The 17223-nt window shown below is 31.3% G+C and overlaps 1 protein-coding gene across 2 annotated transcripts in view; it reads left to right on the forward strand.

The window, feature by feature from the left end:
* LOC146534813 (protein obstructor-E-like) overlaps positions 1–17223 on the forward strand; it is a 40505-nt gene that overhangs the window by 11870 nt on the left and 11412 nt on the right. For both annotated transcript variants that reach the window (XM_085193731.1, XM_085193730.1), the window contains exon 2: positions 3336–3381. In XM_085193731.1, coding sequence (XP_085049857.1) covers positions 3348–3381 — 34 coding nt within the window. In that variant the 5' untranslated portion in view covers positions 3336–3347. The remainder of the gene's footprint in view (positions 1–3335; positions 3382–17223) is intronic.

Genomic DNA, 17223 nt, shown 5'->3' on the forward strand with positions numbered 1-17223 from the left:
TAATTTACCGTGAAAATTTACAGCTTTCACTATAACGACTAGTGCGTGAAAATTTCTTTGTATATACATAGATATTTACACAAATATACTTTTTTTGCTTCATATTATACATATCAGTATATGAAGGGGGAACCTGGTGTTACCACTGTCCGCCGAATTCTCTAGGCATTACGTGTTAAATAGCGGAAATCAATAAATAAATAGCTTTGCAATGTTACCAAAGCAAAGAAATAAAAATATATAAATCAGTCACTTCTTCGAGTAGAAATCGAACCTACAAGTGTCGCGCTTACAATCACACGCTCGTGCAACTGCGCCATGACTGCCTCCACAGAATGTACTTAGATGATTTAATTTAATCTTATAGTTAGCAGGAAAAGTTGATAAGACTGTTAACTTTCTCAATTGGTAGTAATAAAACATTATGCAGTTTTTTATATAATCAGTTCATAGTACTTATTACGTATTACATCGTTACTACAATTGTAAACAATCTAAAGGTTAGCGAATACAAAATTCTTGTTTTTGCTGCCGTTTTATATTTTAAATTAAAAAATAAATGACACGTAAAGTTATATTTTATTTAGTTTTCAATAGAAATAAAAACAAATTTTATATTCAAAAGCTTCCACATTTTTTACTAATGCAATTTTAAGAAACCCGTTGTTTTTAAATCTAAAAAAATCCCCTCTTGTTTTTAAATCTAAAAAAATCTTTATCTCATATATTTTCCAATAACTAAAACCATTTCAACATAAACCAATCAAAAATGGTTTATCCACTCTTATATCAACGATATCAACTTAACAGAAGGAAACATACTTCCACCACCGTTTAAGGCGTCAACAGACGATCCGGTCTGGAGTATTCGATTACGTAGTAAATAATCGAGACTTTCTCTCGATTCTTGCAATTCTTGCAATTGCAAAACTATTTTTTCCCGAGGACCATCGCTGATGCAACGAGAACGTGAGAAATTGAAGATATATTTCAATAAAAACGCACTTTATATATAATAGTAATTGTATGATCGTATCTAATGACACTTGCAAGAAGAATTCTCAAGATGTTAATCGGTTGGCCTTAAGAAAAAAGAATTTTTATTGCAATGTTTTTCTTTATTATGTCTTTATGGTATTTTATGAGGTTTGCTTCCTCTTTGAGATGGGAATGTTCTGAGTAATTCGAGTTTGTTTGACTTTTAGTTAATTGCATGAGATGCGGAACAATATGCTTGTTCTTATATGCTATCAATAAAAATAAGTTGTAACAAGCAATAAAAGGAAATAAAAGGAAATTAGGAAAAATACAATAATTTTACACTTAAATAATATTAAATTATTCAATTTGTCTAAATAAGAATATTATTATTTAAAATATAAGAAAGTATCAAAAACCTTTTATTAATATTTAAAATAGAACTTATAATTTACTTCAGTGTAACGGAAAGCGAAAGTTCCAAAGCTTAACTAACTTTTCCTAAGTAAATAGCATAGCGCGTACAAGATAAATATTACTAGAAAAACATTATTTAAAATATCTAAATCATAATGGAATAATTATTATATGATAATATTTTTAACATAAAAAAAAGAGAGAGAAAACGGTAGAGCCTCCGAGAGCATTATGCAATTCTTACTTATTTCCATTTTACTTAGAGAATCAAGCCGCGTGTAAAACTAGTTATAATATAAACCAAATAAAAATAATTTACCATATTAAAGTACACAAGTACAAGGTGAATGGGCTATTTAAAGAAAATTTTCGAAAGTGGGTCAAAGAGAAACAAAAATAATATTTTTAACTCTCACAAAAGTTTCTCATTAGTTGGATTTTATAAAAATTAATTACACTATTTTAGTACAAGTGTTCTTTAAAAGAAAAATATTAATATTCAGAAAAATTTAAAAGAAATTGAAATAAAAAGATTGCTGTTAGACTTTTAAGACTTTTAGAAGCTTTTAAGGCTGTTTAGAAAAGCATCTATCTTAACGATTTATGTTCACAAAAAAAACACTAATAGTTGGTCTTAGCCATGTTTCATTGTTGGTATACTCATCAATCATTGATAGTAAAAAAAGCAAACATATAGGCAGCAAAAAAAATATGGAAAGGAAGTTGAACGGACAAAAGAAAATTAATGTTTTGCTTATATGCTAAACATAGATTTTTTTATATTTTCTTTTTAAGTCAGGCCGTCGTTGTCACAAGCGAGATGGTTGGGAGTCGATTTTCATTTGGAAGAAAGAACTAATTTATTTTCTTTTTCTCCTTTCTTTCCTAATCCTTTATTTTATGTATGTCAATAGTATAACATATTTTTATCAGATATTAATCAGCTATTGCTTCTAGTGTCGATACAAAAGCGTGGCGTTAAGTTCCACCACTCAACACACAATGTCTCCAAGAAACCGGCGGAAAATCTTAACACTAGTCTCTCTCTCTCTCTCTCTCTCTCTCTACCCTGCTATATACGGAATACAGCGTGAAGCTGATCATCTGATTAGAAATAAACCAACTGAAATTAAGCATATATTCACAAAATTATTAATCAACGTTTCATTATCTTATGTTTCTGCCATTTTATGTCTATACAAATATATCCGTATATAATTGGAACCACCCCTTAATTGCTGGATTGTAATAATTATATTTGATTAGGGGAGGTATTCAAGATTAATATCACGTTTTCCTTGTTAGTACTTAATTAGGGGTATTGTTAAGGCTACAAGTTAGTATGACAACTAAATCTATATAAGAATAATACGTAAAGAATATTATTATATACTTATTCGTGTTAACATTTTTAATTTAAAATTAAAATTTATACACAATAGAATAATATTTCGAGGCCGCCGTATCGCAGCGGCACAAGGGTGCGACTGTAACGTGACGGTTGTGGATTCGATTCCCACTCGAGGAAGTGAAATATTTATTTACGCTTATATTTCCATTTCTTCGCTATGGTGTCCAAGGAAAGCGCAACGTTGAGTTCTACCATTCAACACGCAATGCCTCCAGAATTCGGCAGAAATTGGAGAACGGAGTATCATAACACTAGATTCCCTCTGCCTATTCTGGTTGTGCGGAATACAGTGTGAAGCTGATTTAGAATAATATTTTTAATCATTTACTTTCACACGGTTTTTATGAGATTTAAACCCATAAACACACATCTAATTAAACAATTTCTAAATTTAGTATGAAATCTTTTACAGAAGTCAAATGAATAAATTAAATATATAATTATACTTACATAGCATGAGAACGTTTTAACTCTAAAATAAATGTTTAACATTGAACTATTTGAATATATAATATTATTTTCGTTGCAGATAAACCACAAAATGTCAGTCGGACGGTGTTGCTCCTCTCTCATAGGTAAGTACTTCTGTTAACGTTGTTTTCTTAGATTTTATCTGGAATAGCAAATTAAGTGAAAAAAACCTACTATTTAAGACACTACTCTCTACATTTTCCCCAAAATGATATTTTTTTCTGTAAAGAGCTTAGTGCCCCGAATGGATATAGATTTTGGGGGAAAGTGGGGAACGGAGCCTTACCACGAGATTCCCTCTGCCTACCCCTGTGTGCGGGATACAGCGTGAAGCTGGATTTTTTTTTGATAAATATATACATTTGGCGCTTAGAAGCTTAGATCTCAATAAAAAAACATTACTTAAGTACTTATTATTTAAACACCAATCTATATACGATAAAGGTCATCAAAATCGGACAAGCCGTTTCAGGGATGAATAAATAATGAACACAAAAATAAAACAACGCGGAAATAATTAAGAATTTAAAAAAAAATACAATTTTATCAAAATACGCTTTCATCGTAAAATGTTTAATTAAAATGACATTTTCTTTTAAATTAAATGTCCACAAAAACGCCATTTTTAAGCTTAATTTTAAAATAATTTTGTTAATTTATTTTGAAATATAAAATTAAAAATGGTACTTTATATTAACAAAATTTCCTGAAACGAATTTAATTCGAGAAAAGATTAATTATTTTAAAATGTATATCGTGGTAAATGGAACTGCATTTTACAGTATTTCCTCCTATCATTGCCTCCAGAATTCGGCAGAAAGTGGGGGGAACGTAGTGTCTCAACACTAGGTTCCCTCTGCTCAGGGATTCAGCGTGAAGCTAATTTACGATCAGAAGAAATTAATTATTTTCATTTACCTGTGCACAAGACAAAAGGCGACGTTAAGCTCCGTGGGCTAACGGAGTGTATTGTCAATATTACTTCTGTACCTACACTATACGGCGAAACACTACTCTATATTCTGTACACTATACGGCGAAAAGCTTTAAGCTGTTCTACACTGAATATTTCTAAGAAGAAGATTTCTTAAGTTAAATTTAAACCTAAGCCTGCTTATTAAAGACATATATACATACATACATGGTCTATATTTTCATATCCACATCTCTTTCAAACGGCCATCACGACGCAGTGGAACAGTGTCTGAATGGACATGTGATGATTGTAGGTTCGATATAATCTCTATTCGGGGTCATTTTTTAATTTTTTTTTCATTTTCCAGCTCCTATAGAATAAAAGCAGTCCTAATTATTTAAATAGTTTAGAAATATTACTTTTTCGGTGACCAAAACTAACAATGAGCTTTATATATCATTTTTATTTTCTAAACAATAATCGAACCTACAACCAACACGTATAGAATCAAAGGCGAATTAACTATGCCATTATAGCAACGTATAATGTTTTAAACATACTAAATATGTATTACCTATCGAGCATCGTAACATGATAATAGACAAATATTTACCAAAACCCCAAATCAATATGTAACTTAACTCTCATAATGCGTATATTATTTCGCTATAATACATACGAATAATTTTATATTGTAACTAGCGGCCCGCTCGCGGTTTCACCCGCGTGAACTATGTTATTATTAATTTCTGTCTCCATGACTACGTCCTAGTGACGTCTATGCAAAATTTGAGACTGCTAGCATTTGTAGTAACGAAGTTTCATACAAACTTTCGACCCCAAAAACAACCCCTTAGAAGTCGAATATTGCAAATTCCCGTCTTAGCGAGCACTTACGTCCTATAAATAACTCCTATGCAAAATTTGTGATTCCTAGCACATGTAGCTTCTGAGATTTCGTGATGAGTGAATGACCTTTCGATTTTATATATATAGATTATATCATGTGTACAGGAGCACAAACGTGTGACTGTAAGCACGACAGGTCTACAGTGGGTTCGATACCCACTAGAGGAAATAGAAATATTTCACAATTTTATTTATTGAGATTTGCCTCAACACTAGAGCAAATCAATGTTGTATATCTCATTTACCAAAGTAAGCAGAGGAAACCTAGTGGTAAAACACTCCGCTCTCCACTATCCACGACATTCTGGAGGCATTGCATGTTGAGTGACGCAGCACCCAGCTCGCATTCCCCGAATAGGAAACGAAACTGAGCATCTTTCTATTTTCTATTTTTCTTTTTCTTTAAAGAAATTCTTTTAAAATAATCAAATTAATATCTTAAAATACTTGAATTCATATTAAATGACTATAACTCCATTCCGCCATAGGTTGAAGGTGACATTTTGCGTCATACGTTACATTTTAATTGAGTTCTCAGCCCACATAGGCAATCTCCTAATGAAAGGTTCGTTCGTGTAATAACATCATAATTTGCTATTTCTAAGTTGATGACTTCGTAAAAATGTAATTATTGAAAGTTTTCTTTTTGCGTGGTAATTGAATATGGATTTATTATTCATTTGAGTGTAAACGTGATGGTTGTGATATTCGATTCTCACTCTGGGGAATGAATTATTTTCATTTCTGCCTGGTAAGAAAACAAATTGCACCGTGGATTTCTTTCACTCAATAAGCAATGTCTCAAAAATTGGGGATGGAGTGTATGGTCATCACCCTCGACTCAGCTATATGAGGTATACAGCCTGAAGCTAAAAAACGAAATATAACTGCAATATAATAAGGATAACAGAGAATCACTACGTTTTCTCCACCTCCACAAATGTAAAATACCATAAATATACTATATCCTATATCTTATAAAACAAAGTCGCTTTTTGTGTCTGTCTGAACTTTCTAACTCTTCTTCTTCTAAACCACCCAACGGATTTTTATGCGGTTTTCACCATAAGGTCGAGTATTTCTCAGGGAAGGTTTATATATAGTTTATTATTTGTACATTCTTATGTAAATTAACATAAATACGATAAATGTGTATAAAGTCCTACCCGCTGAGACACTTTGGCGCATGCGCTGCTTTAATGGTAAATACTACATGAAAATGTACTGGAGTATTGTTCCTCTTAATAAGATCTACAAAAAAGTCCGCGATGGCATATTCGTATCTTTTAAGAATAACGTGTAGTGATCATATTTCTGTCTAAAAATAGTAATTTAAATATATTTTTTATTGTGAGGGATATTTCTCCATAATGGTATTAATCCTTATCCTTTAAAATACTTTATTAAATTTCTACGTTAAACGAAGATAAAATTTGCTTTTTAAAATATTTCGAAATTGCGAATAGTTTTAGAGAAAAACGCATTTAATTATTGACACATCACGCCGTTCACACATCAACTGTATCGAGTTAAGTTTCACTTATCCCTTACTCTCAGCATATAAATAAGCATATTAGTTGGCCATTTAATGTAGATCAAAACTGTCTTTTCTGTTTTTCATTTTAATAAGTACTTTAGAAGTTGTTACAATATCAAAAAATCCTTGCTGCGAAACGCGCCTCGCGACGTTATGCTTATACAAGCGAGTCCGCCGCGCCCGCCTGCCTTACACGCATCGGTGGTTCAGTGGTAGAATGCTCGCCTGCCACGCGGGCAGCCCGGGTTCAATTCCCGGCCGATGCATTCTATTTAATTTTCGTCACAGGCAGCCACGTAGTGCTTGCTTTTCATCAGAGACAGAATACCCTCTTCAGCATTAACCACAAGATCGAAAAAAAAACCCGCCTGCCTTTATAGCAACGAAGATTTAGATGCGTTTGCACGTATTGGATAATTCGAGTTGAATGTATTATTTAATGTCATTTAACTATCTAAAAATAGTAATTTAAATATATTTTAATAAGTACTTGAAAAGATTAGTATCACAGATATAAAATTACGGTACCTACTAAAAAATCCTTGCTGTGTAAAACAATTGGAAAATCCTTATTGAAACTACGAAAATGCGGGTTGCATAAGGGGTTTAATTAATTTTCACATTATCTTAAGTGCTTTGCAAACATACATTATATGAATAATCCAGTAGTAAAAGCGGGCGAAGCCGCAATAGGGTCGCTAGTCTATATATATAAAAGGACTTGTCCTCACTGACTGAGGTAAGACGCACGCACAGCCGTCACCGCTGTGCGTAGAAACGTGAAATTTGGACAGATTACTTTCGTTATCTGGACATCCACTAAGAAGGGATTTTGAAAAATTTTAACACTAAAGGGGTGAAATAGGGGTTAAAATTTTGTATGGAAAAAAAATTAAATTGGCACCGATCTTTATAAAATTTGAAATTTAGATTTTTAAAAGTATTTAATTGAACACGTGTTTCATAGTTTTCTAGAATTATCCCCCTAAGGGTGCAAATAAGGGGTTGAAAGTTTGCATGGAAAAATCTTTAAATCGCCACCGATTGGCTCAGGCGAAGCTGCGCGCATCCGCTAGTATAATATATTAATCAAAGCCAAACTACATTTAACTCCTGAAAACAATAACTTAAAAAACTTATTAACGAAATTGTAATTTTTTTCGGGCGTTTTCGCTTTATAATTGATTTTCCCTCACAAGCAATTTTCTAAATGGACACTTCTGGTAATAACACTATAGAGTCATGTCGTGCTTTGTTCCACTTTGGGCCGCGTCATTTCATTCCAGTGGAAAGCCAACAGGGTTGAATATTAAAGTGTTATTTTTGTTTACTTTAAATACTGTAAAATTATATTTATATTTGTTGTAAAATAATAATAATGTATTATTATTACATTCAAATTAAGTTATTCGAGAGGAAGATTGCAGGTTCGATATCGTGGATGTAATGAATTATTTTCATTTCCTCGTTTTCGTAACGGAAAAAACACAGTGTTTAGTTACGCTGCATTACTACATGGTGTTTCTAGACGAGATCCCCACTGCCTACACTACTATAGATATAGGAGATATAGACCCATATTTTGAATATAAATACTAATTTAAATTATTAACGATAAAGTAAGGTGGATGAATAATATTACTTATGTTTTCTAGATACCCACGTAAATCTGTAGTTGTAGAAAACTGGAAAAATCGCTTTCACTTATTAGCTATAATTGCAAATATTATCGGCGGTTATGTATGTGTATAATAATATCATGCATTCACTTGACATCAGTTTCTCTTTAGTAAAATTTATTTATATACGTAAATATTATATTTTGTATCTAAACGCGGCAAGTAGTGTGTTCGATTCCTACTGGAGAAAAAAAGTGAAAAATGGAAGTAGAAAAGAAGTGTCCTAACACTGGGTTCCCTGGTTTCCTCTGCACTTTCACTATTTTGCTATGTGAGGGATTAAATTAAATAATAAATTATTTAAATTGATTACACAAAGTAATCAAGCCAATGCAAAACTTTGAGCTTTTAGTAAACAAAGAGTGTCCTTAGAAGCAGTGTTTAAATTGACTTTTCGTAGTTGACATTTCCTTCCTTTGTTAATATTTTTATTGTATGTATTTAATATATTAATATTTCGTAATAACTTTTCAAATTTGTTACACACAGACATACCGTTGTATATAGTGTTGCTGTTGAGACAATTCGTTGACCACGTAAACGTATCCAATTTTCGAAATTTTGTCTTGTGTTTTGATTGGGAATCGAACCCATTACCGACTCGATGGTTGCCGATCTATTTTAGATTTTCTATCCAGTTTTTTCGATGCGTACAAATTACTACAACGTTTACACAAAGAAGACTTGATGTGTATTTTAATTTAAATACAATAATAAAAACTCTTTTCTAGCTGTTTTCGGAATCCTATCCTATATCTTATAAAACAAAGTCGCTTTTCGTGTATGGCTGTTGTTTCTAACTCTTCTTCTCCTAAACCACCCAACGGATTTTGATGCGGTTTTCACCATTAGGTCGAGTATTTTTCAGGGAAGGTTTATATATAGTTTATTATTTGTACATTCTTATGTAAATTAACATAAATACGATAAATGTGTATAAAGTCCTACCCGTTGAGATACCTTTGCGCATGCGCTGCTTTAATGGTAAGTACTATATGAAAATAATGTACTGGAGTATTGTTCTTCTTAATAAGATCTACAAAAAAGTCCGCGAGAGCATATTCGTATCTTTTAAGAATAACGTGTAGTGATGACGTGATGATGACAGAAATATTCTGTCTAAAAATTGTAATTGTGATATTTTTCCATAATGGTATTAATCCTTATCCTTTAAAATACTTTATTAATTTTCTACGTTAAACGAAGATAAAATTTGCTTTTCACACTATTTCGAAATTGCGAATACTTTTACAGAAAAACGCATTTAATTGTTGAGACATCCCGCCGTTGACACATCAGCTTTATGTTACTCAAGTTTCACTTATCCCTTACTCTCAGCATATAAATAAGTATATTAGTTACGTTGGCCATTTAATGTAGACCAAAACTGTCTTTTACTGTTTTTCATTTTAATAAGTACTTTAGAAGTTGTTACAATATCAAAAAATTCTTGCTGCGAAATGGCTCGCCACTCGCCATGCGTCCGCCGTGCCCGCCTGCCTTACACGCATCGGTGGTTCAGTGGTAGAATGCTCGCCTGCCACGCGGGCGTCCCGGGTTCGATTCCCGGCCGATGCATTGTATTTAATTTTCCTCACAGGCAGCCACGTAGTGCTTGCTTTTCATCAGGGACAGAATACCCTCTTCAGTATTAACCACAAGCTCGAAAAAAAAAACCCGCCTGCCTTTATAGCAACGAAGATTTATTAGTATTTAGTTTCATATTTTTTGTAGTAGTTATTAGTAGGTAAGTTTTTGTTTATAATTTCTTCCGTTTAAAAATAGTCATTTAACTATCTAAAAATAGTAATTTAAATATATTTTAATAAGTACTTGAGAAGATTAGTAGCACAGATTTAAAATTACGGTACCTATTAAAAAATCCTTGCTGTGTAAAACAATTGGAAAATCCTTATTGAAACTACGAAAATGCGGGTTGCATTAGGGTTTAATTAATTTTCACATTATCTTAAGTGCTTTGCAAACATACATTAATTGAATAATCCAGTAGTAAAAGCGGGCGAAGCCGCAAGAGGATCGCTAGTATATAATAAAAATATCTTTCAAATAAAATGAAACAATAATAACTTTTCTCTAATAGGAATATATAGCAAATATAAAATAAACGAAAGGCCCATCTGCTGTCTAAAGTAACACAAGTCACTGTAATTTTGAAGAAAACAAACTCAAGAAATAAGAGAAATAAGCAATATATTTTACTGTTACATTTAACAAAGTTTCGTTCGCAATAATATATAGAAGGAAACTTCAAAACAATAATTGTTACTTTTCCTATTACGAGTTAGAAGTAACGATACTGTTCAAGTATTGTTAGGATTTTATCATTGTACTAGCGGCCCGCCCGCGGCTTCGCCTGCGTGAACTACGTTATTATTAGTTTCTGTCTCCATGAGTACCTACGTCCTATAAGTGATGTCCATGCAAAATTTGAGACTCCTAGCATTTGTAGTAACGAAGTTTCATACAAATTTTCAACCCCAAAAACAACCCTTTAGAAGTCGAATATTGCAAATTCCCGTCTTAGCGAGTACCTACGTCCTATAAGTAACTCCTATGCAAAATTTGAGATTCCTAGCACTTTTAGTTTCTGAGATTTCGTGATGAGTGAGTGACCTTTCGATTTTATATATATAGATAGATTTTTAAGGTCCTGTGCGTCAAAGGTAAAAACGGTTTGTTATAACCCGTTGTACATACTGTCAGAGTTCGTCACCAAAAACCTTAAGCACTTAGACTATGTATGTGTGTATGTCTCTCATACATAACTCACACAAGCGAAGCGAAGCTAAAACTAAAGTCTCATACAGTTCCTAATTGTCCTACCGTATCTAATTGTGAGCCTACGAAATGAATTGCAAAACCTATGTTTATACAATGACTGTGGGAGCTTTACCTTGGTGAGAGAATGCCTCATTAATTAATTATTATATATGTTTTAAGTAACGTTACTTAGATCTTAAGTTTTAGATTTTAGTATCACCTTGTAATATTTAGCTAATTTTAAATTAATATTAATTTGTAGTGCTAAGTTACTAATATTTGAAACAATGTCGACCATTATGAGTTCCATTTTCTTCGCGGAAAATAATATTATATATCAAAAAAAATATTTTCATTTTAGTTTAGAAAATTAATCGGAAAGCACGGAGAAGGGAGTGTCTTGACTCCCTGGTATATGCGAGAATCGCGTGAAATCTGTATAATAAAAATTTGTCTGCATAATAAAAAAAAGAATAATTCACCATGTAATTTTATTATTTAAATCTTATCAATTCTAACTAACGCAATAATTTAATTCATTTTGGTACTGAGATCCAATATAAAATGGCGGTATAGCATAATCTAATTCATAAATTTTGAAATAATATAATTGAAAGCTTTAAAAGCGCTCGATCCTCCTATCTGAATAAGAAGCCTTAAATCTAATACGACAGATTGATTATATTACAAATATAAATTTCAATTATTTTCAATAATGTCTGTCATAAAAGGAGACATTTTCTATTAAAAAATATGGTATTTTTTTATATTTTCACACACGAGTGATGTAATATAAAAAATAATAATTTTTTTAAATGTTAAAAGGCACCTTGTTACCTTAATAATAATTAAGAGGAATGTGAGGAACAGATGTGTTTTAACATAACGTTCCTTCTGTTTACCCTGCTAGATGGGAAATACAGTGAAAATATTAAATGTTCCTTTACAAAATATCGATATTATGACATCGCTTTATAAATTCGCTCAACATCGACCCGCTTCGCTCGCCCGCGTCTGCATCGCTTAACAGTATTAGCCGTCGTAACGTGTCCGCTTGGAGAATGAAAAGAAAATAAAAATTTTACACTCCCGCAAAGTGTTCGCCGTCTGGATAGATCCACTTTTATACTTAACTGTCAACGTGTAAACGGAGTTTATAGTTTTATTATTTGCGAAGTAAAAGTTTGTTTGAGGTTAGTCGTGTAATTACGACAGGTTGTAGGTTCGATTATCATTTGAGGAATTTTAATATTTTATATTATCGTCTTCTTGGCTCTGGTGACGAGGTAAACGGCGGCTTTGAATTCCACCAGTTAACATGCAATGTCCCCAGAATTCAGTGGAAAGTGGAGAGCGGAGTGTCTGTAGCAGGGACTTGCTTGCTTATTTTAGTAGTGTTACTTATGTTAGTAGTGTTTTAATTATTTTACGAAGTGAGATTGAAGTTATATATAAACTTTATTTGTGCCAATTATAGAAATTATAAGGTATATTAAAATTTGTATTATTTTTTTATTAACTCATATGATACACGAACATCAACATAAAAGCTATTTCCTATATACTCTATAGTCTTTATGTAAAATTAAGAAATAATGACATAAATAGAATTGAACCCATAAGTATCACGCTTAGTAAGGATTGGAGGACATCTATGTCAAGAAATCGTTCAAATATATATTTTGAAGAAGCACTTATTTAACTAAAACTCTTTTAAAAGATTTTTTTACTGAAATTGTATTAATTTACCAAAAATATATTTTTAGATTCTCATTAAGAAAGATGAAAGGATCAGTCTCGATTAATTAACGATTATCCTTGCTTTGTAATTGGACTTTTTATTTCTGATTTAATAATTGAAAAATTTTCACATTTTTGGTTTTATATCACACTAGCAACTCACGCGAGGCTTCGCCCGCTTACACTTATTGTTATATTATACATACATACACCAGTTACATCTGAATTTGTTCATTAGAATTTGCGTAAAAGTAGAGTATCTAAATATATACAAGTAGAATAAAAGAATTGTTTTTTTGTTTAATTCAGTCAAACAAATCTCAGCAACTCTAACAATTCGTTCTCCATCTCTATAATTATCATCTTTACGTTTCACTGGCGCTCAAATACTGAAAGAAGACAAGCAACTGACTAACAATATTATTTCCGTTAAGTAACGAATTCATAGGCGCTGGCGTTTTAGGAATGATTGTAAAAATTGACAATTCTTATAATTATTGCTGATATTAGAGCATCGTTCGTGGTTATATAATTATAAGGTTTGAATAAAACTATTTTAACTAAATTAATCTGACATATTTTAATAGACCACCTGTGGCCTGATACATGTTATAATGTTGATATTCAAATCACTCAAAAGTCCCACCCAGTCCGAGACTGAGATGATCATTAATTACTAATTAAATTGATATTTTACCAATTAAATCACAATAAAATCTAACTTAAATTAATCTTTTTCTCTTGAAAATTACTTTATCTTACTTTTTTATCTTTGCCTATTTGATTATCTGTGTAACATCTGAGTTATGACATGAGAAAACCTAACAGAAGCTTTAACCAGCGTATGTTGGCAAAATGAAATAATAAATAAAGGCATAATTTCATATGTAACCAGTTTTTAACTTGGGCCAAGAGCTCGTCTAGAATATTTGTTATCGCACCGATACATTTTCTCTCACGACATTCTCGTTCTCACGGAACAATGGCCATAACACTATAAGTATTTATTGACAATAATATTATCTGTAGGAACAATTGGGTTGAAACTAATATATTTTTTATTATTTAAATATTTAAGTGTTATTTATATTGTTAATTATAATTAAAAATGTTGAACTAGAATTTATTTTAAATATATTATGAATTATTAGAATTATATATTATTTTATTATTTTATATTATATTAGAATTTATTTTAAATATTTATTTTAATTATAATTATCTATGTCTATTTCGTTATTTATTTCAAATATGTCGCGCGATTATTCCTTCATCCCCTCAAATCATTAAAGCGATTACTTTTGTTCAAATAGCCTCAAAAATATATATTTGCTATACACAGAGTCTTAAAATTGTGATGCGGGTAAAATATATGTAAAGATATCTTTTCATTATTTTCAATTTTTTAAAAAAATAAGTAAAGATAAAACGCTGTGCAGTTGTTATTTGTGAAACAAAATCTTGTTCTTGATGACAGAAGTTGCAGATAAAAAGTAAAATAACGTCCCTTTCAATAAATAATTACAAAAATATTTTTTTTAATAATCCTTGCCCTAAGTGAAAATCGAATCTATTACAATTAAGCCACATGGTAATAGCCACATGCTGAAAAAAAAACACCAAGTTCTGACAAAAACATCGTTTGCCTAACTGACAGTGAAAAGATCACAGATAATAAACATTGAAAAAATATATTAGAAAGCAGACTATAAAAATTAAAAATAATTACTCGATTTCTTTCCTCAATTGTTTAGTGACTACATATTCAGTAAAAAAACTTACAAAACAATCTGAAAGTATTCTTATCATATTAATTCTTATCTCACGATTCGCGAGCACGCCACTTTCACAAATAGACAGTATATTATTATATCGTGACTTTTGACGTTTAACTGTCATAATTTCTCTAGAAAATATCTTTAAAACGATACGTTAATGTCAATTAGATTTAAAGATAGGTGTAATTAAGATTAAATATAATTAAAAGAAAGTAGTTTTTTAGCTTTACACAGACTTTAATGGACTTTGGCTTGGAAATTCAGGAATCAAACCCACAACAAGTTATCTATAGGTAAAATAAATATCGGAAAAAACTGCATTTAATTAATAATAGTACAGAATGCTCTGAATACACAATTTCAAAATGTGAATATATTATTTTTTTCGTAGTTTTAGTGTTTTAATGCCACCTGTAATATGAGCTGAGCTAAGATACATAACCCTAGTAATACTATAGTAGTAACAGAAGTAGAAATAGATAATAATAATATAATAGATAGATAGATAATAATAGAAGTAGAAATATAGATAAGTAGAAATCCGTGAAATTTTAAAATTTTAGCACTATTTCTCCATTTAAAAAATAATAGAAAAAGATATAAATCAATATAAACTAACATAAATATATGTAACATATATATATGTTTTTATATACCTAATACTGTCATTCGGTAGAACAATAAAATTGGTGATACAAATGAAAAGGCGATACTAAAAAGGACCCCCGTCAACGTCCTAAGCGGCCTGACACGTGACCCCCGTCACACAAATTGACCAGTTGCCTGCAATACGGTTGACAACGCTTACAAATAGATTTTAGATTCGGGCTATATTATATACTAGCGGATGCGCGCAGCTTCGCTTACTTATTTAGGGGTGAATTCTAATAAACCACGATACATGTGTTCAATGAAATATTTTTAAAAGTCTAAATTTCAAATTTTATAATAATCGGTGGCGTTTTAAAGATTTTTCCATACAAACTTTCAACCCCTTATTTGCACCCTTAGGGGAAGAATTCTAGAAAACCATGAAACATATGTTCAATTAAACACTTTTTTTACTTTTTTAAGAGTCTGAATTTCTAATTTTATAAAAATCGGTGCCGATTTAAAAAAAATTCCATACAAACTTTCAACCCCTATTTCACCCCTTTAGAGTAAAAATTTTTTAAAATCCCTTCTTAGTGGATGTCCAGATTACGAAAGTAAACATCTGTCCAAATTCCACGTTTCTACCATCAGCGGTTACGGCTGTGCGTGCGTCTTACCTCAGTCAGTGAGGACAAGTCCTTTTATATGTAACGATGAAGGTAGGCAGAGTAGGCAACATAGTGTTAGAACACTTCATTCCCATTGTGTATTAAGTGGAACTCCTTATCAATGTGAGGAAATGGACCTTAAAGTAAGTTCTACAATCAACATTTTTTTTTTGTTGGTTATTGAAATTACTTTATCATAGCTAAGGATCGAACTTATGGCCCTTTTCTTCTGAGGTTTGGAAATAATATGCTTTGGGTTTTATTGGTTCAATCAAAAGTTTTAAATTTTAACCTATAACAGGCAATCCTATTTAAGTTTCTCGACGTTTACAAGTTAAATAATATATACGTAATTCTTAAGAACTCCGATTCAGGTTATATCTAATATGGTGTAGAAGTATATCTGGAAATAGCGTTTGCGACACATCTACTGTACATCCTGTATATTTACACAACTAGAAGCATCCTATATATGAATTTGCTAAACATGTGCCTTATTTAGTATTTTTAAAGGCAATATTAAAATAGAACTACAGGTTCGATTTTCGTGCCATTTCTAAGTTAAAGTTGTGGCATTTAAGTATTTTTTTTATACTGGCGAGACTTTTATGCATTTTTAATTTCACTGAAACTTTTCATTAGTTTTGCAAAACCTATGAATTGTACAAAATTTAAGCATCGTCAGTTAGCTATATTTAAAATATTAATTTAAAAAATTAAATAATTTTGTGTGTATTTAAAAAAATAATAAAAAATATATTTTACAAATAAAATACAGACAAGAATATTTTATTCAAATTCAGGATTGAAATCTATAACATAAACTAATTACATAAGTTTTTGCAACTATGCCACAAACACCACTGCCCCCATAAAACACCCATAAGTAGCCCACGTATGTAATCCGCTTACGTAAAGTGGCATCGTTTGATCACCGACCAATTTACGAGGAACCAATCATATACGACCTTTTACGAATCGGCTAGTAAATTAAATATTAATTCATTTATTTTATGTTAAAAGCATTGGATACTAGCAACCCAAACACGGCTTCGCCCGCTTAAACTTATTTCTATATATATTATACCAAATCTTTATATAAATTCCGCACATTAGCAAGTTAAGCAAAGTTAACCTGGGAACCTACTATTAAGAATTTGAGATACTCAGTTCCCATTAAGACACTTCTCAATTTCCGCCGAATTCTAAACCCTGCGCTCAACCACTTTACCAAAACGAATACATGAAAATATTAAACATTTCAATTCCTCGAGTGGGAATCGAACCCAATTGGACCTGTTCCGTTAACAATCACACGTCACCCTGCGCCATGACCTGTCTCAT

This window comes from Heliconius melpomene, chromosome 11, assembly GCF_056956725.1.
Source record: "Heliconius melpomene rosina isolate 202511_hmr_F chromosome 11, ASM5695672v1, whole genome shotgun sequence".
NCBI lineage: Eukaryota > Metazoa > Arthropoda > Insecta > Lepidoptera > Nymphalidae > Heliconius > Heliconius melpomene.